Source organism: Fringilla coelebs, assembly GCF_963513975.1.
Source record: "Fringilla coelebs genome assembly, chromosome: 36".
Taxonomy (NCBI): domain Eukaryota; kingdom Metazoa; phylum Chordata; class Aves; order Passeriformes; family Fringillidae; genus Fringilla; species Fringilla coelebs.
Genome location: NC_140062.1, coordinates 20,059 through 44,577, shown reverse-complemented (window position 1 = coordinate 44,577; position 24,519 = coordinate 20,059). Strand labels below are relative to the sequence as shown.

At 50.1% G+C, this 24,519-nt stretch overlaps 1 protein-coding gene across 1 annotated transcript in view; it reads right to left on the bottom strand.

Annotated features, from left to right (window-relative positions):
* Window positions 1–24,519, bottom strand: part of POLD1 (DNA polymerase delta 1, catalytic subunit) — a gene marked incomplete at both ends in the record, with an annotated part of 50,800 nt that overhangs the window by 7,060 nt on the left and 19,221 nt on the right. Inside the window, 8 exons of the mRNA XM_084224310.1 lie at window positions 6,146–6,321; window positions 8,485–8,622; window positions 11,761–11,835; window positions 13,029–13,176; window positions 14,559–14,672; window positions 20,934–20,995; window positions 21,314–21,392; window positions 23,706–23,747. Of these exons, the coding sequence (XP_084080436.1) occupies window positions 6,146–6,321; window positions 8,485–8,622; window positions 11,761–11,835; window positions 13,029–13,176; window positions 14,559–14,672; window positions 20,934–20,995; window positions 21,314–21,392; window positions 23,706–23,747 (834 nt within the window). The remainder of the gene's footprint in view (window positions 1–6,145; window positions 6,322–8,484; window positions 8,623–11,760; window positions 11,836–13,028; window positions 13,177–14,558; window positions 14,673–20,933; window positions 20,996–21,313; window positions 21,393–23,705; window positions 23,748–24,519) is intronic.

The window sequence follows — 24,519 nt, the reverse complement described above, 5'->3', positions numbered from 1 at the left end:
CTGTGGAAATTGGGGGTCAGGGACCCCAAAACTGACCCCAAATTCACCCCAAACCTCCTGGGCGTGGGCCACGGCCCCCTGGGGATCCCTGGGAAAAATGGGGGTCAGGGACCCCAAAAATGACCCCAAATCCATCCCAAAACTGACCCCAAAACTGACCCCAAATCCATCCCAAACTGACCCCAAAAACTGACCCCAAACTGACCCCAAATCCACCCCAAACTGACCCCAAAACTGACCCCAAATCCACCCAAACCTCCTGGGCGTGGGCCACGGCCCCCTGGGGATCCCTGTGAAAAATGGGGGTCAGGGACCCCAAAAATGACCTAAACTGACCCCAAAAATCACCCAAAACCCACCCAGAACTGCCACCCAAAACTGCCCCAAATCCATCCCAAAAACCGACCCCAAATCCACCCAAACTTCCTGGGCGTGGGCCACGGCCCCCTGGGGATCCCTGTGGAAATTGGGGGGTCAGGGACCCCAAAAACGGACCCCAAATCCACCCCAAACCCAGCCAGAACTGCCACCCCAAATCCATCCCAAACTGACCCCAAAAACTGCCCCAAACTGACCCCAAATCCATCCCAAACTTCCTGGCCGTGGGCCACAGCCCCCTGGGGATCCCTGCCAAAAATGGGGGTCAGGGACCCCAAAAATGACCCCAAAACTGACCCCAAATCCACCCAAACCTCCTGGGTGTGGGCCACGGCCCCCTGGGGGTCCCTGTGAAAACTGGGGGTGAGAGACCCCAAAACTGACCTAAACTGACCCCAAATCCATCCCAAACTGACCCCAAAACTGACCCCAAATCCATCCTAAACTGACCCCAAAAATCACCCAAAACCCACTCAGAACTGCCATCCCAAACTGACCCCAAATCCATGAGAAAACTGCCCTAAAGTGACCCCAAAACCAGCCCAAATTCACCCCAAAAACTGCCCCAAACTGATCCCAAATCCATCCCAAACTTCCTGGGCAAGGGCCATGGCCCCCTGGGGGTCCCTGGGAAAAATGGGGGGTCAGGGACCCCAAAAACTGACCCCAAAAACTGACCCCAAATCCACCCAAACTTCCTGGGCGTGGGCCACGGCCCCCTGGGGATCCCTGTGAAAATTGGGGGTCAGGGACCCCAAAAATGACCCCAAATCCATCCCAAACTGACCCCAAATCCATGAGAAAACTGCCCTAAACTGACCCCAAAACCAGCCCAAATTCACCCCAAAAACTGCCCCAAACTGCCCCAAACTGGCCCCAAATCCACCCTAAACTGACCCCAAAAACTGCCCCAAACTGACCCCAAATCCATCCCAAACTGACCCCAAACTGACCCCAAAAACTGACCCCAAACTGACCCATAAACTGACCCCAAACCCACCCCAAACTGACCCCAAATCCTCCCAAACTGACCCCAAAACTGACCCCAAAACTGACCCCAAATCCATCCCAAACTGACCCCAAACTGACCCCAAACTGCCCCCAAATCCATCCCAAACTGACCCCAAATCCACCCCAAACTGCCCCCAAACCCACCCCAAACTGACCCCAAATCCATCCCAAACTGACCCCAAATCCATCCCAAACTGACCCCAAAACTGACCCCAAATCCATCCCAAACCCGACCCCAAACTGCCCCCAAATCCATCCCAAACTGACCCCAAATCCATCCCAAACTGACCCCAAAACTGACCCCAAACTGACCCCAAAACTGACCCCAAATCCACCCCAAACTGACCCCAAATCCATCCCAAACTGACCCCAAATCCATCCCAAACTGACCCCAAAACTGACCCCAAACTGACCCCAAAACTGACCCCAAATCCACCCCAAACTGACCCCAAATCCATCCCAAACTGACCCCAAAACTGACCCCAAAACTGACCCCAAATCCATCCCAAACTGACCCCAAATCCACCCCAAAACTGACCCCAAAACTGCCCTAAACTGACCCCAAATCCACCCCAAACTGACCCCAAATCCATCCCAAACTGACCCCAAATCCATCCCAAACTGACCCCAAATCCATCCCAAACTGACCCCAAATCCACCCCAAACTGACCCCAAATCCACCCCAAACTGACCCCAAATCCATCCCAAACTGACCCCAAATCCACCCCAAACTGACCCCAAATCCATCCCAAACTGACCCCAAAAACTGACCCTAAATCCACCCCAAACTGACCCCAAATCCATCCCAAACTGACCCCAAAAACTGACCCCAAATCCACCCCAAACTGACCCCAAATCCACCCCAAACTGACCCCAAAAACTGACCCTAAATCCACCCCAAAACTGACCCCAAACTGACCCCAAATCCATCCCAAACTGACCCCAAAAACCGACCCCAAATCCACCCAAACCTCCTGGGCGTGGGCCACGGCCCCCTGGGGGTCCCTGTGAAAATTGGGGGGTCAGGGACCCCAAAACTGACCCCAAAAATGACCCCAAATCCACCCCAAACCTCCTGGGCGTGGGCCACGGCCCCCTGGGGATCCCTGGGAAAAATGGGGGTCAGGGACCCCAAAAATGACCCCAAATCCATCCCAAACTGACCCCAAATCCATGAGAAAACTGCCCTAAACTGACCCCAAAACCAGCCCAAATTCACCCCAAAAACTGACCCCAAAATGACCCCAAACCCACAAGATTTCCCCAATTTTTGGCCATTTTTTCTCCTTTTTTGGTCATTTTTTCTCCATTTTTTCCCAAATTCCCCCATTTTCACCCCAAACCCACCAGTGCAGCAGGATCCTCCTGAGGCAGGCTCCAAATCAGGGTGAAATTCTCCCATTTTTGGGCCATTTCCCCATTTTTCCCCCATTTTTCTCCATTTTTTCACCATTTTTCTCCATTTTTTGGCCGTTTTGGTCATTTTTTGTCCGTTTTTGGTCATTTTTTCACCGTTTTTTCCCAAATTCCCCCATTTTCACCCCAAACCCACCAGTGCAGCAGGATCCTCCTGAGGCAGGCTGCCACTCAGGGTGAAATTCTCCCATTTTTGGGCCATTTCCCCACATTTTAACCATTTTTTGACCATTTTTGACCATTTCTGGGCCGTTTTCGTCATTTTTTCACCGTTTTTCTCCATTTTTTCCCAAATTTCCCCATTTTCACCCCAAACCCACCAGTGCAGCAGGATCCTCCTGAGGCAGGCTGGAACTCAGGGGGAAATTCTCCCATTTTTGGGCCATTTCCCCATTTTTTGACCATTTTTTGTCCATTTTTCTCCATTTTTTGTCCATTTTTCGTCATTTTTTCACCATTTTTCTCCATTTTTTTGCCGTTTTTCTCCATTTTTTCCCAAATTTCCCCATTTTCACCCCAAACCCACCTGTGCAGCAGGATCCTCCTGAGGCAGGCTGGCACCCAGGGTGAAATTCTCCCATTTTTGGGCCATTTCCCCATTTTTTGACCATTTTTTGGCCGTTTTTGGCCATTTTTTCACCGTTTTTCTCCATTTTTTCACCGTTTTTTCCCAATTTTTCCCTTTTTCACCCCAAACCCACCTGTGCAGCAGGATCCTCCTGAGACAGGCTGTCACCAGGTTGGCAGCCAGGGGACAGCTGTCCCATTTTTGGGCCATTTCCCCAATTTTTGGTCATTTTTTGGCCGTTTTTGGTCATTTTTTCACCGTTTTTCTCCATTTTTTCACCATTTTTTCCCAAATTCCCCCTTTTTCACCCCAAACCCACCAGTGCAGCAGGATCCTCCTGAGGCAGGCTCCAAATCAGGGTGAAATTCTCCCATTTTTGGGCCATTTCCCCATTTTCCCCCCATTTTTTCACCGTTTTTCTCCATTTTTTGGCCGTTTTTGGTCATTTTTTCACCATTTTTTCACCATTTTCCCCTTTTTTCTCCCAAACCCACCTGTGCAGCAGGATCCTCCTGAGGCAGGCTGGCACCAGGTTGGCAGCCAGGGGACAGCTGTCCCATTTTTGGGCCATTTCCCCATTTTTTGACCATTTTTTGTCCATTTTTCTCCATTTTTTGGCCATTTTTGGCCATTTTTTCACCGTTTTTCTCCATTTTTTCACCATTTTTTCCCAATTTTTCCCTTTTTCACCCCAAACCCACCTGTGCAGCAGGATCCTCCGGAGGCAGGCTCCAAATCAGGGTGAAATTCTCCCATTTTTGGGCCATTTCCCCATTTTTTCCCCACTTTTTGTCCATTTTTCTCCATTTTTTGGCCGTTTTCGTCATTTTTTCACCGTTTTTGGTCATTTTTTCTCCATTTTTTCCCAAATTCCCCCTTTTTTCACCCCAAACCCACCAGTGCAGCAGGATCCTCCTGAGGCAGGCTCCAAATCAGGGTGAAATTCTCCCATTTTTGGGCCATTTCCCCATTTTTTCTCCATTTTTCTCCATTTTTTCACCGTTTTTCTCCATTTTTTCACCGTTTTTTCACCGTTTTTCACCATTTTTTCCCAATTTTCCCCGTTTTCACCCCAAACCCACCTGTGCAGCAGGATCCTCCTGAGGCAGGCTCCAAATCAGGGTGAAATTCTCCCATTTTTGGGCCATTTCCCCATTTTTTCTCCATTTTTTCTCCATTTTTTCACCATTTTTGGCCGTTTTTGGCCATTTTTTCACCGTTTTTGGTCATTTTTTCACCATTTTTTCCCAATTTTTCCCTTTTTCACCCCAAACCCACCTGTGCAGCAGGATCCTCCTGAGGCAGGCTGTCACCAGGTTGGCAGCCAGGGGACAGCTGTCCCATTTTTGGGCCATTTCCCCATTTTTCCCCCATTTTTTCACAGTTTTTCTCCATTTTTTCACCATTTTTTCCCAAATTCCCCCTTTTTCACCCCAAACCCACCTGTGCAGCAGGATCCTCCTGAGGCAGGCTCCAAATCAGGGTGAAATTCTCCCATTTTTGGGCCATTTCCCCATTTTTTCTCCATTTTTCTCCATTTTTCTCCATTTTTGGGCCGGTTTTGGTCATTTTTTGGCCGTTTTTCTCCATTTTTTCACCGTTTTTTCCCAATTTTTCCCATTTTCACCCCAAACCCACCAGTGCAGCAGGATCCTCCTGAGGCAGGCTCCAAATCAGGGTGAAATTCTCCCATTTTTGGGCCATTTCCCCATTTTTTCCCCCTTTTTCTCCATTTTTTCGCCATTTTTGGCCATTTTTGGCCATTTTTTCACCGTTTTTCTCCATTTTTTCCCAATTTTTCCCATTTTCACCCCAAACCCACCTGTGCAGCAGGATCCTCCTGAGGCAGGCTGGCACCAGGTTGGCAGCCAGGGCACAGCTGTCCCATTTTTGGGCCATTTCCCCATTTTTTGACCATTTTTTGTCCATTTTTCTCCATTTTTTGGCCATTTTTGTCCATTTTTTGTCCGTTTTTCACCATTTTTTCACCATTTTTTCCCAAATTCCTCCATTTTCACCCCAAACCCACCTGTGCAGCAGGATCCTCCTGAGGCAGGCTGCCACTCAGGGTGAAATTCTCCCATTTTTGGGCCATTTCCCCATTTTTTCCCCATTTTTTGGCCGTTTTTGGCCATTTTTTCACCGTTTTTCTCCATTTTTTCCCCATTTTTTCCCAATTTTTCCCTTTTTTCCCCCAAACCCACCAGTGCAGCAGGATCCTCCTGAGGCAGGCTGGCACCAGGTTGACAGCCAGGGGACAGCTGTCCCATTTTTGGGACATTTCCCCACTTTTTGTCCATTTTTTGGCCGTTTTTCTCCATTTTTTCACCGTTTTTCTCCATTTTTTCCCAATTTTTCCCATTTTCACCCCAAACCCACCTGTGCAGCAGGATCCTCCTGAGGCAGGCTCCAAATCAGGGTGAAATTCTCCCATTTTTGGGCCATTTCCCCATTTTTTGACCATTTTTTGACCATTTTTTGACCGTTTTTGGCCATTTTTTGTCCGTTTTTCTCCATTTTTTCACCGTTTTTCTCAATTTTTTTCCCAAATTTCCCCTTTTTCACCCCAAACCCACCTGTGCAGCAGGATCCTCCTGAGGCAGGCTGGCACTCATGGTGAAATTCTCCCATTTTTGGGCCATTTCCCCATTTTCCCCCCATTTTTCTCCATTTTTTCACCGTTTTTCTCCATTTTTTCACCGTTTTTGGTCATTTTTTCACCGTTTTTCTCCATTTTTTCACCATTTTTCCCCTTTTTCACCCCAAACCCACCTGTGCAGCAGGATCCTCCTGAGGCAGGCTGTCACCAGGTTGGCAGCCAGGGGACAGTTGTCCCTCCTGACGGCCTCCAGCCCCTTGCAGTCCAGTTTGGGGGCGCCCCCGGATCCCCCCGGGAAGCAGAGGCCGGCGTAGCGCTTCTTGCTGATCAGTAGGTAGGGCAGGTACACCTGGAAACGAAACCAAACTCCTCACACATCCCTTCCCCACCTTGCTCAATTTTTTCCCCAATTTTTTACCTTTTTTTAGCTTTTTTCCCCCATTTTTTCCCTATTTTTTAGCTATTTTTTACCCATTTTTAAGCTATTTTCCCCCATTTTTTAGCTATTTTTTACCATTTTTTAGCTCCTTTTTACCCATTTTTAAACTTTCCCCCCCATTTTTTAGCTATTTTTTATCAATTTTCAAGCTATTTTCCCCAATTCCCCTTAAAAATCCCAAAATCCCCCCAAAACTCCCCAAAATCCCCCTAAAAACTCCAAAACTCCCCTTTTAAACCCCAAAACCCCCCAAAATTCTCCCTAAAAATCCCAAAATTGCCCCTTTTAAACCCCCAAAACCCCTAAATCCCCAAAAATGCCAAAACCCCACCAAAGACCCGAAAGTTCTCCCCCAAAACCCTAAATTTCTCCCTAAAAACTCCAAAATTCCCCTTAAATGACCTAAAATCCCCCAAACCCCCCCCAAAATTCCCTTTAAAACCCCCCAAACTCCCCCAAAAGGCCCAAAATCCCCCAAAATTCCCCTTTTAAACCCCAAAATTCTTTATAAACCCCAAACTCCCCAAAAAGCCCCAAAACACCCCAAAATTCCCCCTTTTAAACCCCAAAATTCCCCTTTTTAAACCCCAAACTCCCCAAAAAGGCCCAAAAATTCGCCTTTTACCCTCAAAATTTTCCTATAAACCCCCAAATTCCCTCTTTTAACCCCCAAAATTCCCCCTAAAAACCCCAAAATTTCCCCTTAAAGACCTAAAATCCCCCCAAACCCACCAAAATTCCCCCTTTTAACCCCAAAATTTCCCTTTTAAACCCCAAAAAACCCAAGACTCCCCAAAAAGTCCCAAAACTCCCCGAAAATTCCTCTTAAGTGACCTAAAATCCCCCCAAATTTACCCCTTTTAAACCCCAAAATTCCCCTTCTAAACTCCCAAAACCCCAAAAGGAGCCCAAAACCCCCCAAAATTCCCCTTAAAACCCCAAAATTGCCTCTTTTAAACCCCCAAAACCCCAAAAAATCCTAAAAAAGCCCCAAAATTCCCGAAATACCCCAAAATTCTCCCTAAAAATCCCAAAATTTTCCCCCAAAATTCCTTTAAAATCCCCAAAATTTCCCCTTAAATGACCCAAAATCCCTCAAAACCCCCCAAATTTCTCCCTAAAACCCCCAAAATTCCCCATTTTAACCCCAAAATTCCCCTTTTAAACCCCCCAAAACCCCCCCAAAATTCCCCTTTTAACCCCAAAATTCCCCCTAAAAACTCCAAAATTTCCCCTTAAATGACCTAAAATCCCCCAAAATCCCAAAAATTCCCCCTTTTGACCCCAAAATTCCCCTTAAATGACCTAAAATCCCCCCAAAACCCCCCCTAAAACCCCCCAAAATTCCCCTTTTAACCCCAAAATTCCCCTTTTAAACCCCAAAACCCCCCGAAATCCCCCAAAATTTCTCCCTAAAAACCCCAAAATTCCCTTTTTTAACCAACTCCCCAAAACCCCCCAAAATTCACCCTAAAAACCCCAAATTTCCCCTTTTAAACCCCAAAATTCCCCTTTATAAACCCCAAACTGCCCAAAAAGCCCCAAAACGCCCCAAATTTCTCCCTAAAACCCCCAAAAATCCCCCCCAAAATCCCAAAATTCCCCTTTTAAACCCCAAAATTCCCCTTATAACCCCAAAATTCCCCTTTTTAACCCCCAAACTCCCCAAAAAGCCCCAAAATGCCCCAAAATTCCCCTTTATAAACCCCAAACCCCCCAAAATTCCCCTTTTAAACCCCACAATTCCCCTTTAAACCCCCAAATTCCCCTTTATAACCCCCAAACTCCCCAAAATTCCCCTTTTAACCCCCAAAATTCCCCTTTTTAAACCCCAAACTCCCCAAAATTCCCCCTAAAACCCCCAAAATTCCCCCTAAAACCCCCAAAATTCCCCTTTTAACCCAAAAATTCCCCTTTTAACCCCCAAATTCTCCTTTTAATCCCCAAAATTCCCTTAAAATCCCCAAAATTTCCCCTTAAATGGCCTAAAATTCCCCTTTTAAACCCCAAAATTCCCTTTTATAAACCCCAAACCGCCCAAAAAGCCCCAAAAGGCCCCAAATTTTCCGGAACCTTCTCGAACTCGAGGCGGATGGGGGAGGGGAAGTGTCCGGACACCCAGGCGGCCACGGAGCGACCCCGGGCGGCCGCCTCGGGCACCGAGGGCACGGCCAGGCGGCACATCACCGAGTCTGTGTCACCATAAACCACCTGGGGACACAGATTTGGGGTTAAAAACACCAAATTTGGGGTCAGAGTGTTCAAAAATATCAAATTTCACCCAAAATTCACCAAAAAACCCAAAAAAATTGCATTAAATTACGCCAAAATCTGACTGAAATGGCCCAAAATGTCCCCCCCAGGTGACATCACCGAGTCTGTGTCACCGTGCACCACCTGGGGACACAAAATTGGGGACAAAAACCTCAAATTTGGGGTCAGAAAGTCAAAAAACCCCAAAATCCGCCTAAAAACCAAAAAAATCCCCATTAAAATACACAAAAATTGCACTGATATGGACCAAAATGTCACTAAAGTGACCAAAATGTCACTGAAATGGCCCAAAATGTCCCCCCAAGGTGACATCACCGAGTCTGTGTCACCGTGCACCACCTGGGGACAGAAATTTGGGGACAAAAACCTCAAATTTGGGGTCAGAGTGTTCAAAAATATCAAATTTCATCTAAAAAATAAAAAAAACCCCATTGAAATGCACCAAAATTGCACTGAAATGGACCAAAATCTGACTGAAATGGCTCAAAATGTCCCCCCCAAGGTGACATCACCGAGTCTGTGTCACCGTGCACCACCTGGGGACAGAAAATTTGGGGTGAAAAATGAGAAAATTGGGGTCAGAGTGTTCAAAAATATCAAAAAACAGCAAAAATCCCCATTAAAATACACAAAAACCCCATTGAAATGGACCAAAATCTGACTGAAATGGCCCAAAATGCTCCAAAATGTCCCCCCCAAGGTGAGATCACCGAGTCTGTGTCACCGTGCACCACCTGGGGACGCAGATTTGGGGTGAAAAACCTCAAATTTGGGGTCAGCACCACAAAAAACAGCAAAAATCCCCATTAAAATACATAAAAATCGCACTGAAATGCACCAAAATCTGACTGAAATGGCCTGAAATGCTCCAAAATGTCCCCCCCAAGGTGACATCACCGAGTCTGTGTCACCGTACACCACCTGGGGACCGAAATTTGGGGTTAAAAACACAAAAATTGGGGTCAGAGTGTTCAAAAACATCAAATTTCACCCAAAATTCACCGAAAAAACCCCAAAAATTGCACTGAAATGGACCAAAATCTGACTGAAATGGCCCAAAATGTCCCCCCAAGGTGACATCACCGAGTCTGTGTCACCGTGCACCACCTGGGGACACACATTTGGGGACAAAAACCTCAAATTTGGGGTCAGAGTGTTCAAAAATATCAAAAAACAGCAAAAATCCCCATTAAAATACACAAAAACCCCATTGAAATGGACCAAAATCTGACTGAAATGGCTCAAAATGTCCCCCCCAGGTGACATCACCGAGTCTGTGTCACCGTGCACCACCTGGGGACACAGATTTGGGGATAAAAATGGGAAAATTGGGGTCAGAGTGTTCAAAAATAGCAAATTTCACCTAAAAAACAAAAAAAAACCCATTGAAATGGACCAAAATCTGACTGAAATGGCCCAAAATGCTCCAAAATGTCCCCCCCAGGTGACATCACCGAGTCTGTGTCACCGTGCACCACCTGGGGAGGGAAATTTGGGGTGAAAAATGAGAAAATTGGGGTCAGAAAGTCCAAAAATATCAAATTTCACCCAAAAAGCCCCAAAACACCGCGGAAGTGCCCGAAAATGCGGCCCCAGGTGTGCCCAGGTGTGGCACCTGTACCCAGGGCTGTGCCCAGGTGTGGCTCATGTGTGCCCAGGTGTGTTACCTGTGCCCAGGTGTGCCCAGGTGTGGCACCTGTGCCCAGGTGTGCCCAGGTGTGTCACCTGTACCCAGGTGTGCCTGGGTGTGTTCCCTGTGCCAGGTGTGTCACCTGTGCCAGGTGTGTCACCTGTGCCAGGTGTATTCCCTGTGCCAGGCGTGCCCAGGTGTGTCACCTGTACCCAGGTCTTTGCCCAGGTGTGCCAGGTGTGTTCCCTGTGCCCAGGTCTGTTCCCTGTGCCAGGTGTGCCCAGGTGTGCTCCCTGTACCCAGGTGTGTCACCTGTGCCCAGGTGTGACTCAGGTGTGCCCAGGTGTGTCACTTGTATCCAGGTCTTTGCCCAGGTGTGTTCCCTGTGCCAGGTGTGCCCAGGTGTGTTCCTGTGCCCATGCGTGTTGCCTGTGCCCAGGCGTGCCCAGGCATGCCCAGGTGTGACTCAGGTGTGCCCAGGTGTGTCACTTGTATCCAGGTCTGTGCCCAGGTGTGCCCAGGTGTGTCACCTGTACCCAGGTCTGTGCCCAGGTGTGCCCAGGTGTGTTCCCTGTGCCAGGCGTGCTCAGGTGTGCCAGGTGTGTCACTCGTACCCAGGTCTTTGCCCAGGTGTGTCACCTGTGCCCAGGTGTGCCCAGGTGTGTTCCCTGTGCCAGGTGTGTCACCTGTGCCAGGTGTGTCACCTGTGCCAGGTGTGTTCTCTGTGCCAGGTGTGTCACCTGTGCCAGGTGTGTTCCCTGTACCCAGGTGTGCCCAGGTGTGTTCCCTGTGCCAGGTGTGTCACCTGTGCCAGGCGTGCCCAGGTGTGCCAGGTGTGTTCCCTGTACCCAGGTGTGCCCAGGTCTGTTCCCTGTGCCAGGTGTGCTCTCTGTGCTCAGGTGTGTCACCTGTGCCAGGCGTGCCCAGGTGTGCCCAGGTGTGACTCAGGTGTGTTCCCTGTGCCAGGTGTGCCCAGGTGTGTTCCCTGTGCCCAGGTGTGCCCAGGTGTGCCCAGGTGTGTCACTTGTACCCAGGTCTTTGCCCAGGTGTGCCAGGTGTGCCCAGGTGCGTTACCTGTGCCAAGTGTGCTCTCTGTGCTCAGGTGTGTCACCTGTGCCAGGCGTGCCCAGGTGTGCCCAGGTGTGACCAGGTGTGTTCCCTGTGCCAGCTGTGCCCAGGTGTGTTCCCTGTGCCCAGGTGTGCCCAGGTGTGTTCCCTGTGCCCAGGCGTGCCCAGGTCTGTTCCCTGTGCCCAGGTGTGCCCAGGTGTGTCACTTGTACCCAGATCTTTGCCCAGGTGTGCCCAGGTGTGTTTGTGGCTATCCCAGGTGTGCCCAGGTGTGCCAGGTGTGACTCAGGTGTGCCAGGTGTGCCCAGGCGTGCCCAGGTGTGACTCAGGAGTGCCCAGGTGTGCCCAGGTGTGCCCAGGTGTGCCAGGTGCGTTACCTGCACGTCGGGGTACTGGCTCTCCACCAGCTGCTTGGTCCTCTCGATCATCTGGCGCCCGAAGCCGGTGACGCTCTGCAGGTGAGGCACAGCTGAGGCACACGTGTGCCCAGGTGTGCCCAGGTGTGCCCCAGGTGTGCCCAGGTGTGCCCAGGTGTGCCTCAGGTGTGCCCAGGTGTGTTTAAGGATCCCTCAGGTGTGCCCAAGGATCCCTCAGGGGTGCCCAGGGGTCCCTCAGGTGTGCTCAGGAGTCCCTCAGGTGTGCCTCAGGTGTGCCCAGGTGTGCCCAGGGGTCCCTCAGGTGTGCCCAGGTGTGTTTAAGGATCCCTCAGGTGTGCCCAAGGATCCCTCAGGGGTGCCCAGGGGTCCCTCAGGTGTGCCCAGGTGTGCTCAGGGGTCCCTCAGGTGTGCCCAGGTGTGCCGAGGGATCCCTCAGGTGTGCCCAAGTGTCCTTCAGGTGTGCCCAGGGGTCCCTCAGGTGTGCCCAAGTGTCCCTCAGGTGTGCCCAGGTGTGCTCAGGTGTGCCCAGGTGTGTTTGTGGCTATCCCTGGTGTGCCCAGGTGTGTTTGTGGCTATCCCAGGTGTGCCCAGGTGTGCCCAAGGGTCCTTCAGGTGTGCCCAGGGGTCCTTCAGGTATGCCCAGGTGCGCCCAGGGGTCCCTCAGGTGTGCCCAGGGGTCCTTCAGGTGTGCCCAGATGCCCCCAGGTGTGCCCAGGTGTGTTTGTGGCTATCCCAGGTGTGTTTGTGGCTATCCCAGGTGTGCCCAGATGCCCCCAGGTGTGCCCAGGTGCCCCGAGGTGTGCCCAGGTGTGTTTGTGGCTATCCCAGGTGCCCCCAGGTGTGCCCAGGTGCGTGCCCAGGTGTGTTTGTGGCTATCCCAGGTGTGCCCAGATGCCCCCAAGTGTGCCCAGGTGCGTGCCCAGGTGTGTTTGTGGCTATCCCAGGTGTGCCCAGGTGTGCTCAGGTGTGCCCAGATGTGTTTGTGGCTATCCCAGGTGTACCCAGGTGTGCCCAGGTGTGTTTGTGGCTATCCCAGGTGTGCCCAGGTGCGTGCCCAGGTGTACCCAGGTGTGCCCAGGTGTGTTTGTGGCTATCCCAGGTGTGCCCAGATGCCCCCAGGTGTGCCCAAACCCCTACCAGGTGTGCCCAGGGGTCCCTCAGGTGTGCCCAGGTGTGCTCAGGTGTGCCCAGGTGTGTTTGTGGCTATCCCAGGAGCCCCCCAGGTGTGCCCAGGTGTGCCCAGGTGCGTGCCCAGGTGCGCTGCTCACCTGTGAGATCTCCAGGCAGGGCAGGCGCCCGGCCTGCGCCCCGGTGAAGCCGTAGACGGAGTTGGCGCTGACCTTGAGCGCGAGCTGCCGCCCGTCCAGCACCTGGCGCCGCTCGGGGTCCTTCTCCTCGGCCAGAGCCGCCTTCACCCTGCCAGGACCCGCAGGTGAGCTCACCTGGGCACAGGTGAACGCACCTGGGCAGAGAAATCCCCACGGAAATACCAAAAATCCCCACGGAAATGGGCAAAAATTCACCCAAATTCACCCAAATTGGGTCCTGTGCTGCCTTCACCCTGCCAGGACCCGCAGGTGAGCTCACCTGGGCACAGGTGAACGCACCTGGGCAGAGAAATCCCCACGGAAATACCAAAAATCCCCACGGAAATGGGCAAAAATTCACCCAAATTCACCCAATTTGGGTCCTGCTCTGCCTTTACCCTGCCAGGACCTGCAGGTGAGCTCACCTGGGCACACCTGGGCAGAGAAATCCCCACGGAAATAGCAAAAATCCCCACGGAAATGAGCAAAATTCACCCAAATTCACCCAAATTGGGTCCTGTGCTGCCTGTACCCTGCCAGGACCCACAGGTGAGCTCACCTGGGCACAGGTGAACACACCTGGGCAGAGAAATCCCCGTGGAAATACCAAAAATCCCCGTGGAAATGGGCAAAAATTCACTCAAATTGGGTCCTGTGCTGCCTTTACCCTGCCAGGACCTGCAGGTGAGCTCACCTGGGCACACCTGAGCCCCCAAAATTCCAAATTTCTCCCCAAATTTCCCAAAATCCCCCAATTTCTCCTCTAATTCCCCCAAAATGCCCAAAAATTCCCAATTTCTCCTCAGAATTCCCCCAAAATCCCCCAATTTCTCCCCAAAATTCCCAATTTCTCCCCAAATTTCCCCAATTTCCTCCCCAATTCCCCCAAATTTCCCCCCAATCCCCCCCAGTTTCCCCCCCAACTCCCCCAATTTCCCCCTGAATTCCCCCAAAATGCCCCAAAATTCCCAATTTCTCCCCAAAATTCCCAATTTCTCCCCAAAATTCCCAATTTCTCCCCTAATTTCCCCAAAATCCCCCAATTTCCCCCCTAATTCCCCAATTTCCCCCCAAAATGCCCCAATTTCCCCCCAAATTCCCCAAAATGCCCCAATTTCCCCCCAAAATGCCCCAATTTCTCCCCCAAATTCCCAATTTCTCCCCCAAATTCCCAATTTCTCCCCCAAATTCCCAATTTCTCCCCAAAATTCCCCAATTTCCTCCCCAATTCCCCCAAATTTCCCCAATTTCCCCACTAATTTCCCCCAAAATGCCCCAAAATTCCCCAATTTCTCCCCAAATTTCCCAATTTCTCCCCAAATTTCCCCAATTTCCTCCCCAGTTCTCCCAAATTTCCCCCAATTTCCCCCCGAATTCCCCCAAAATTCCCCCAAAATTCCCAATTTCCCCCTGAATTCCCCCAAAATGCCCAAAAATTCCCAATTTCTCCCCCAAATTCCCAATTTCTCCCCAAATCTCCCCAGTCCCCACCTGCTCCTGGCGGCCAGCAGCCCCTCCAGGACACGGGGCAGGACCCCCCTGCGCACCCGGGGGGTCACAAACAGCTGCCCCGTGGGGGTCCGGATGAAATCCTCGGGGCCCAGCCTGCAGGGAAACCAGTACAAACCAGTATAAACCAGTATGGACCAGTACAAACCGGTACGAACCAGTATGGACCAGTATAAACCAGTACGGACCAGTATAAATCAGTATAAACCAGTATGGACCAGTATGGCCCCAGCTGCCCCGTGGGGGTCCGGATGAAATCCTCGGGGCCCAGCCTGCAGGGAGACCAGTATAAACCAGTATGGACCAGTATAAACCAGTATGGACCAGTACGGACCAGTATAAATCACTATAAACCAGTATAAATCACTATAAACCAGTATGGACCAGTATGGCCCCAGCTGCCCCGTGGGGGTCCGGATGAAATCCTCGGGGCCCAGCCTGCAGGGAGACCAGTATAAACCAGTATAAACCAGTATGGGCCAGTACAAAGCAGTATGGACCTGTATAAATCGCTATAAACCAGTATGGACCAGTATGACCCCAGCTGCCCCGTGGGGGTCCGGATGAAATCCTCGGGGCCCAGCCTGCAGAGAAACCAGTACAAACCAGTATGGACCAGTACAAACCAGTATGGACCAGTACAAACCAGTATGGACCAGTACAGACCAGTATAAATCACTATAAACCAGTATGGACCAGCATGGACCAGTATGGCCCCAGCTGCCCCGTGGAGGTCCGGATGAAATCCTCAGGGCCCAGCCTGCAGGGAGACCAGTACAAACCAGTATAAACCAGTATAAACCAGTATGGACCAGTACAAACCAGTATGGACCGGTACGGACCAGTATAAATCACTATAAACCAGTATAAACCAGTATAAATCACGATAAACCAGTAAAAATCACGATAAACCAGTATAAACCAGTATGAATCACTATAAACCAGTATAAACCAGTATGGACCAGTATGGGCCCAGCTGCCCCGTGGGGGTCCGGATGAAATCCTCGGGGCCCAGCCTGCAGAGAAACCAGTACAAACCAGTATAAACCAGTATGGACCAGTACGGACCAGTATAAACCAGTATAAATCACTATAAACCAGTATAAATCACTATAAACCAGTATAACCCAGTATGGCCCCAGCTGCCCCGTGGGGGTCCGGATGAAATCCTCGGGGCCCAGCCTGCAGGGAGACCAGTATAAACCAGTATGGACCAGTATGGACCGGTACAAACCGGTATGGACCAGTATGGACCAGTATAAATCAATATAAACCAGTATAAATCACTATAAACCAGTATAAACCAGTATGGCCCCAGCTGCCCCGTGGGGGTCTGGATAAAATCCTCAGGGCCCAGCCTGCAGGGAGACCAGTACAAACCAGTATGGACCAGTATAAACCAGTATGGACCAGTATAAATCCCTATAAACCAGTATGAATCACTATAAACCAGTATAAACCAGTATGGCCCCAGCTGCCCCGTGGGGGTCCGGATGAAATCCTCGGGGCCCAGCCTGCAGGGAGACCAGTATAAACCAGTATGGACCAGTATGGACCAGTACAAATCGGTATGGACCAGTATAAACCAGTACGGACCAGTATAAATCACTATAAACCAGTATAAACCAGTATGGGCCCAGCTGCCCCGTGGGGGTCCGGATGAAATCCTCGGGGCCCAGCCTGCAGGGAGACCAGTATAAACCAGTATGGACCAGTATAAACCAGTATGGACCAGTATAAACCAGTATGGACCAGTACGGACCAGTATAAATCACTATAAACCAGTATAAACCACAATAAACCAGTATGGCCCCAGCTGCCCCGTGGGGGTCCGGATGAAATCCTCAGGGCCCAGCCTGCAGGGAGACCAGTATAAACCAGTATGGACCAGTATGGACCAGTACGGACCAGTATAAATCACTATAAACCAGTATAAATCACTATAAACCAGTATGGACCAGTATGGGCCCAGCTGCCCCGTGGGGGTCCGGATGAAATCCTCGGGGCCCAGCCTGCAGGGAGACCAGTATAAACCAGTATAAACCAGTATGGACCAGTACAAACCAGTATGGACCAGTACGGACCAGTATAAATCACTATAAACCAGTATAAACCAGTATGGCCCCAGCTGCCCCGTGGGGGTCCGGATGAAATCCTCGGGGCCCAGCTTGCAGGGAAACCAGTATAAACCAGTATGGACCAGTATGGACCAGTATAAACCAGTATGGACCAGTACAAACCAGTATGGACCAGTACAAACCGGTATGGACCAGTATAAATCACTATAAACCAGTATGGACCAGTAAGGACCAGTATGGCCCCAGCTGCCCCGTGGGGGTCCGGATGAAATCCTCGGGGCCCAGCCTGCAGGGAGACCAGTATAAACCAGTATAAACCAGTATAAACCAGTACGGACCAGTATAAATCCCTATAAACCAGTATAAATCACTATAAACCAGTATAAACCAGTATGGCCCCAGCTGCCCCGTGGGGGTCCGGATGAAATCCTCGGGGCCCAGCCTGCAGGGAGACCAGTATAAACCAGTATAAACCAGTATGGACCAGTACAAACCAGTATGGACCAGTATGGACCAGTACAAACCGGTACGGACCAGTATGGACCAGTACGGACCAGTATAAATCACTATAAACCAGTATAAACCAGTATGGCCCCAGCTGCCCCGTGGGGGTCTGGATGAAATCCTCGGGGCCCAGCCTGCAGGGAAACCAGTATAAACCAGTATAAACCAGTACAAACCAGTATGGACCAGTATAAATCACTATAAACCAGTATAAATCAGTATAAACCAGTATGGACCAGTATAAATCAGTATAAACCAGCATGGACCAGTATGGCCCCAGGTGCCCCGTGGGGGTCCGGATGAAATCCTCGGGGCCCAGCCTGCAGGGAGACCAGTACAAACCAGTATAAACCAGTATGGACCAGTACAAACCGGTATGGACCAGTATGGACCAGTATGGACCAGTATAAATCACTATAAACCAGTATGGACCAGTATGGCCCCAGCTGCCCCGTGGGGGTCCAGATGAAATCCTCGGGGCCCAGCCTGCAGGGAAACCAGTATAAACCAGTATAAACCAGTTTGGACCAGTACGGACCAGTACAAACCAGTACAGACCAGTACGGACCAGTATAAATCACTAACAACCAGTATAAATCACTATAAACCAGTATAAACCAGTATGGCCCCAGCTGCCCCGTGGGGGTCCGGATGAAATCCTCGGGGCCCAGCCTGCAGAGAAACCAGTACAAACCAGTATAAACCAGTATGGACCAGTATGGACCAGTACGGTCCAGTATAAATCACTATAAACCAGTATAAACCAGTATAAACCAGTATGGCCCCAGCTGCCCCGTGGGGGTCCGGATGAAATCCTCAGGGCCCAGCCTGCAGGGAGACCAGTATAAACCAGTATGGACCAGTATGGACCAGTATAAATCACTATAAACCAGTATAAACCAGTATAAATCACTATAAACCAGTATAAACCAGTATGGGCCCAGCTGCCCCGTGGGGGTCCGGATGAAATCCTCGGGGCCCAGCCTGCAGGGAAACCGGTATAAACCAGTATGGACCAGTACAAACCAGTATGGACCAGTATGGACCAGTATAAACCAGTATGGACCAGTATGGACCAGTACGGACCAGTATAAATCACTATAAACCAGTATGGACCAGTATGGACCAGTATGGGCCCAGCTGCCCCGTGGGGGTCCAGATGAAATCCTCAGGGCCCAGCCTGCAGGGAAACCAGTATAAACCAGTATGGACCAGTATGGACCAGTATGGACCAGTATGAACCAGTATAAATCCCTATAAACCAGTATAAACCAGTATGGCCCCAGCTGCCCCGTGGGGGTCCGGATGAAATCCTTGGGGCCCAGCCTGCAGGGAGACCAGTATAAACCAGTATGGACCAGTATGGACCAGTATGGACCAGTACAGACCAGTATAAATCACTATAAACCAGTATAAATCACTATAAACCAGTATAGACCAGTATGGCCCCAGCTGCCCCGTGGGGGTCCGGATGAAATCCTCGGGGCCCAGCCTGCAGGGAGACCAGTATAAACCAGTATAAACCAGTACAAACCAGTATGGACCAGTACGGACCAGTATAAACCAACAGAAACCAGTATGGACCAGTATGGCCCCAGCGGCCCCGTGGGGGTCTGGATGAAATCCTCGGGGCCCAGCCTGCAGGGAGACCAGTATAAACCAGTATAAACCAGTATGGACCAGTATGGACCGGTCTGGACCAGTACGGACCAGTATAAATCACGATAAACCAGTATAAACCAGTATGGACCAGTATGGCCCCAGCTGCCCCGTGGGGGTCCGGATGAAATCCTCGGGGCCCAGCCTGCAGGGAGACCAGTAAAAACCAGTATGGACCAGTATGGACCAGTATGGACCAGTATGGACCAGTATGGACCAGTACGGACCAGTATGGACCAGTATAAACCAGTACGGACCAGTATGGACCAGTACAGACCCGTATAAATCACTATAAACCAGTATGGACCAGTATAAACCAGTATGGACCAGTACGGACCAGTATAAATCACTATAAACCAGTATAAACCAGTATAAATCACTATAAACCAGTATGGCCCCAGCTGCCCCGTGGGGGTCCGGATGAAATCCTCAGGGCCCAGACTGCAGGGAGACCAGTATAAACCAGTATAAACCAGTATGGACCAGTATGGACCACTATAAACCAGTATAAATCACTATAAACCAGTATGGACCAGTATGGCCCCAGCTGCCCCGTGGGGGTCCGGATGAAATCCTCGGGGCCCAGCCTGCAGGGAGACCAGTATAAACCAGTATAAACCAGTACAAACCAGTATGGACCAGTATGGACCAGTATAAATCCCTATAAACCAGTATGAATCACTATAAACCAGTATAAACCAGTATGGACCAGTATGGGCCCAGCTGCCCCGTGGGGGTCCGGATGAAATCCTCGGGGCCCAGCCTGCAGGGAAACCAGTATAAACCAGTATGGACCAGTATGGACCGGTACAAACCTGTATGGACCAGTACGGACCAGTATAAATCACTATAAACCAGTATGGACCAGTATAAACCAGTATGGGCCCAGCTGCCCCATGGGGGTCCGGATGAAATCCTCGGGGCCCAGCCTGCAGGGAAACCAGTATGAACCAGTATGGACCAGTACGGACCGGTATGGACCAGTATGGACCAGTACAGACCAGTATAAATCACTATAAACCAGTATGGACCAGCATGGACCAGTATGGCCCCAGCTGCCCCGTGGGGGTCTGGATGAAATCCTCGGGGCCCAGCCTGCAGGGAGACCAGTATAAACCAGTATGGACCAGTATGGACCAGTACAAACCGGTATGGACCAGTATAAACCAGTACGGACCAGTATAAATCCCTATAAACCAGTATGGACCAGTATGGCCCCAGCTGCCCCGTGGGGGTCCGGATGAAATCCTCAGGGCCCAGACTGCAGGGAGACCAGTATAAACCAGTATGGACCAGTATGGACCAGTATAAATCACTATAAACCAGTATAAATCACTATAAACCAGTATAAACCAGTATGGACCAGTATGGGCCCAGCTGCCCCGTGGGGGTCCGGATGAAATCCTCGGGGCCCAGCCTGCAGGGAGACCAGTATAAACCAGTATAAACCAGTATAAAACCAGTATAAAACCAGTCCAAAACCAGTGCCCCCAGATACCCTCCCAGTCCAAACCAGTATAAACCAGTCCAAACCAGTACGAACCCGTGTTTCTGGGCGCCCCCAGGGGGCAGCAGGGTGGTGTAGCACAGGTACAGAGAGGAGAGCTCCCAGTCCAAACCAGTCCAAACCAGTATAAACCAGTATAAACCAGTCCAAACCAGTCCCAAACCAGTACAAACCAGTCCAAACCAGTATAAACCAGTATAAACCAGTATAAACCAGTACGAACCCGTGTTTCTGGGCCCCTCAGGGGGCAGCAGGGTGGTGTAGCACAGGTACAGAGAGGAGAGCTCCCAGTCCAAACCAGTCCCAAACCAGTTCCAAACCAGTCCCAAACCAGTCCAAACCAGTATAAACCAGTATAACCAGTACAGACCAGTATAAACCAGTACAAACCAGTACGAACCCGTGTTTCTGGGCGCCCCCAGGGGGCAGCAGGGTGGTGAAGCAGAGGTACAGAGAGGAGAGCTCCCAGTCCAAACCAGTCCAAAACCAGTCCCAAACCAGTCCCAAACCAGTCCAAACCAGTATAAACCAGTCCAAACCAGTACAAACCAGTCCCAAACCACTCAAACCAGTCCAAACCAGTATAAACCAGTATAAACCAGTACGAACCCGTGTTTCTGGGCGCCGCCAGGGGGCAGCAGGGTGGTGTAGCACAGGTACAGAGAGGAGAGCTCCCAGTACAAACCAGTCCCAAACCAGTATAAACCAGTCCAAACCAGTATAAACCAGTCCAAACCAGTCCAAACCAGTATAAACCAGTACAAACCAGTACGCCCCCGTGTTTCTGGGCGCCGCCAGGGGGCAGCAGGGTGGTGTAGCAGAGGTACAGAGAGGAGAGCTCCCAGTCCAAACCAGTCCAAACCAGTCCCAAACCAGTCCAAACCAGTCCAAACCAGTACAAACCAGTCCCAAACCAGTATAACCAGTCCAAACCAGTCCAAACCAGTCCAAACCAGTACAAACCAGTATAAACCAGTATAAACCAGTACGAACCCGTGTTTCTGGGCGCCGCCAGGGGGCAGCAGGGTGGTGTAGCAGAGGTTGTGGGCGATCATGATGGACGGGTACAGAGAGGAGAGCTCCCAGTACAAACCAGTCCAAACCAGTCCCAAACCAGTCCCAAACCAGTCCAAACCAGTATAAACCAGTCCAAACCAGTACAAACCAGTATAAACCAGTACAAACCCGTGTTTCTGGGCGCCCCCAGGGGGCAGCAGGGTGGTGTAGCACAGGTACAGAGAGGAGAGCTCCCAGTACAAACCAGTCCAAAACCAGTCCCAAACCAGTCCAAACCAGTCCAAACCAGTATAAAGCAGTACAAACCAGTATAAACCAGTCCAAACCAGTATAAACCAGTATAAACCAGTACGAACCCGTGTTTCTGCGCCCCCCCAGGGGGCAGCAGGGTGGTGTAGCACAGGTACAGAGAGGAGAGCTCCCAGTCCAAACCAGTATAAACCAGTCCCAAACCAGTATAAACCAGTCCCAAACCAGTCCAAACCAGTATAAACCAGTATAAACCAGTACGAACCCGTGTTTCTGGGTGCCCCCAGGGGGCAGCAGGGTGGTGTAGCACAGGTACAGAGAGGAGAGCTCCCAGTACAAACCAGTCCCAAACCAGTCCCAAACCAGTCCCAAACCAGTATAAACCAGTCCAAACCAGTCCAAACCAGTCCAAACCAGTATAAACCAGTATAAACCAGTACGAACCCGTGTTTCTGGGCGCCCCCAGGGGGCAGCAGGGTGGTGTAGCAGAGGTACAGAGAGGAGAGCTCCCAGTACAAACCAGTCCAAACCAGTCCCAAACCAGTCCCAAACCAGTACAAACCAGTATAAACCAGTATAAACCAGTATAAACCAGTATAAACCAGTATAAACCAGTACAAACCCGTGTTTCTGGGCGCCCCCAGGGGGCAGCAGGGTGGTGTAGCACAGGTACAGAGAGGAGAGCTCCCAGTCCAAACCAGTCCCAAACCAGTCCCAAACCAGTCCCAAACCAGTCCAAACCGGTCCCAAACCAGTATAAACCAGTACAAACCAGTACGAACCCGTGTTTCTGGGCGCCCCCAGGGGACAGCAGGGTGGTGTAGCACAGGTACAGAGAGGAGAGCTCCCAGTACAAACCAGTCCCAAACCAGTCCCAAACCAGTATAAACCAGTCCAAACCAGTACAAACCAGTCCAAACCAGTATAAACCAGTACAAACCAGTATAAACCAGTCCAAACCAGTACGAACCCGTGTTTCTGAGCGCCCCCAGGGGGCAGCAGGGTGGTGTAGCAGAGGTTGTGGGCGATCATGATGGACGGGTACAGAGAGGAGAGCTCCCAGTACAAACCAGTCCCAAACCAGTCCCAAACCAGTCCCAAACCAGTATAAACCAGTCCAAACCAGTATAAACCAGTATAAACCAGTACGCACCCGTGTTTCTGGGCGCCCCCAGGGGGCAGCAGGGTGGTGTAGCAGAGGTTGTGGGCGATCATGATGGACGGGTACAGAGAGGAGAGCTCCCAGTACAAACCAGTCCAAACCAGTATAAACCAGTCCAAACCAGTATAAACCAGTCCAAACCAGTATAAACCAGTCCAAACCAGTATAAACCAGTCCAAACCAGTACGAACCCGTGTTTCTGGGCGCCCCCAGGGGGCAGCAGGGTGGTGTAGCACAGGTACAGAGAGGAGAGCTCCCAGTACAAACCAGTCCAAACCAGTCCAAACCAGTCCCAAACCAGTCCAAACCAGTCCAAACCAGTATAAACCAGTATAAACCAGTACGAACCCGTGTTTCTGGGCGCCCCCAGGGGGCAGCAGGGTGGTGTAGCAGAGGTTGTGGGCGATCATGATGGACTGGTACAGAGAGGAGAGCTCCCAGTACAAACCAGTCCAAACCAGTCCAAACCAGTCCCAAACCAGTATAACCAGTCCAAACCAGTATAAACCAGTATAAACCAGTACAAACCCGTGTTTCTGGGCGCCGCCAGGGGGCAGCAGGGTGGTGTAGCAGAGGTTGTGGGCGATCATGATGGACGGGTACAGAGAGGAGAGCTCCCAGTCCAAACCAGTCCAAACCAGTCCAAACCAGTATAAACCAGTCCAAACCAGTATAACCAGTATAAACCAGTACAAACCAGTACGAACCCGTGTTTCTGGGCGCCCCCAGGGGGCAGCAGGGTGGTGTAGCAGAGGTTGTGGGCGATCATGATGGACGGGTACAGAGAGGAGAGCTCCCAGTACAAACCAGTCCAAACCAGTCCAAACCAGTCCCAAACCAGTCCAAACCAGTCCAAACCAGTATAAACCAGTACGCACCCGTGTTTCTGGGCGCCGCCAGGGGGCAGCAGGGTGGTGTAGCAGAGGTTGTGGGCGATCATGATGGACGGGTACAGAGAGGAGAAGTCCAGGGTGGCGATGGGCACGTCGTAGTACCTGCGCAAAAAATTGAGAATTTTGGGGATTTTGGGGGTTTTTTCGTAATTTTTTTCATAATTTTTTTAGGATTTTTTTAGGATTTTTTCCTATTTTTTTCAGATTTTTTTCAGGATTTTTTTCAGAATTTTTTCACCATTTTTCCGAATTTTATCAGATTTTTTTTTCAGGACTTTCCTGAATTTTTCCAGATTTTTTGAAGGATTTTTAAATAATTTTTTAATATTTTTTTCAGAATTTTTTCAGGATTTTTTCAGATATTTTTCAGATCTTTTTCACAATTTTTCCATATTTTTTCAGATTTTTTTCTGAATTTTTTCAGAATTTTAAGGAATTTTTTCACAATTTTTCCGAATTTTTTCCGATGTTTTTCAGACTTTTTTCATCATTTTTTCATCATTTTTTCAGATTTTTTCCAGATTTTTTTTCAGGTTTTTTCCCCAATTTTTTCAGGATTTTTTTCATAATTTTTCATAATTTTTTCAGGAATTTTTCATAATTTTTTCAGGATTTTTTCAGATTTTTTTCATAATTTTTTCCGATTTTTTTCCGAATTTTTTCAGATTCTTTTCAGAATTTTTGGGAATTTTTTGGACGGTTTTTTTAAGATTTTTTGAGGGGTTTTTCTCAACATTTTTTAGAGGTTTTCATGTTTATTAGAGGGGTTTCAGGTGTTTTTTCGAGATTTTTTCAGGATTATTTGAGGTTTTTTTCAAGGTTTTTTGGGTTTTTTCAGTGATTTTGAAGGATTTTTTAAGAAGAATTTGGAGAA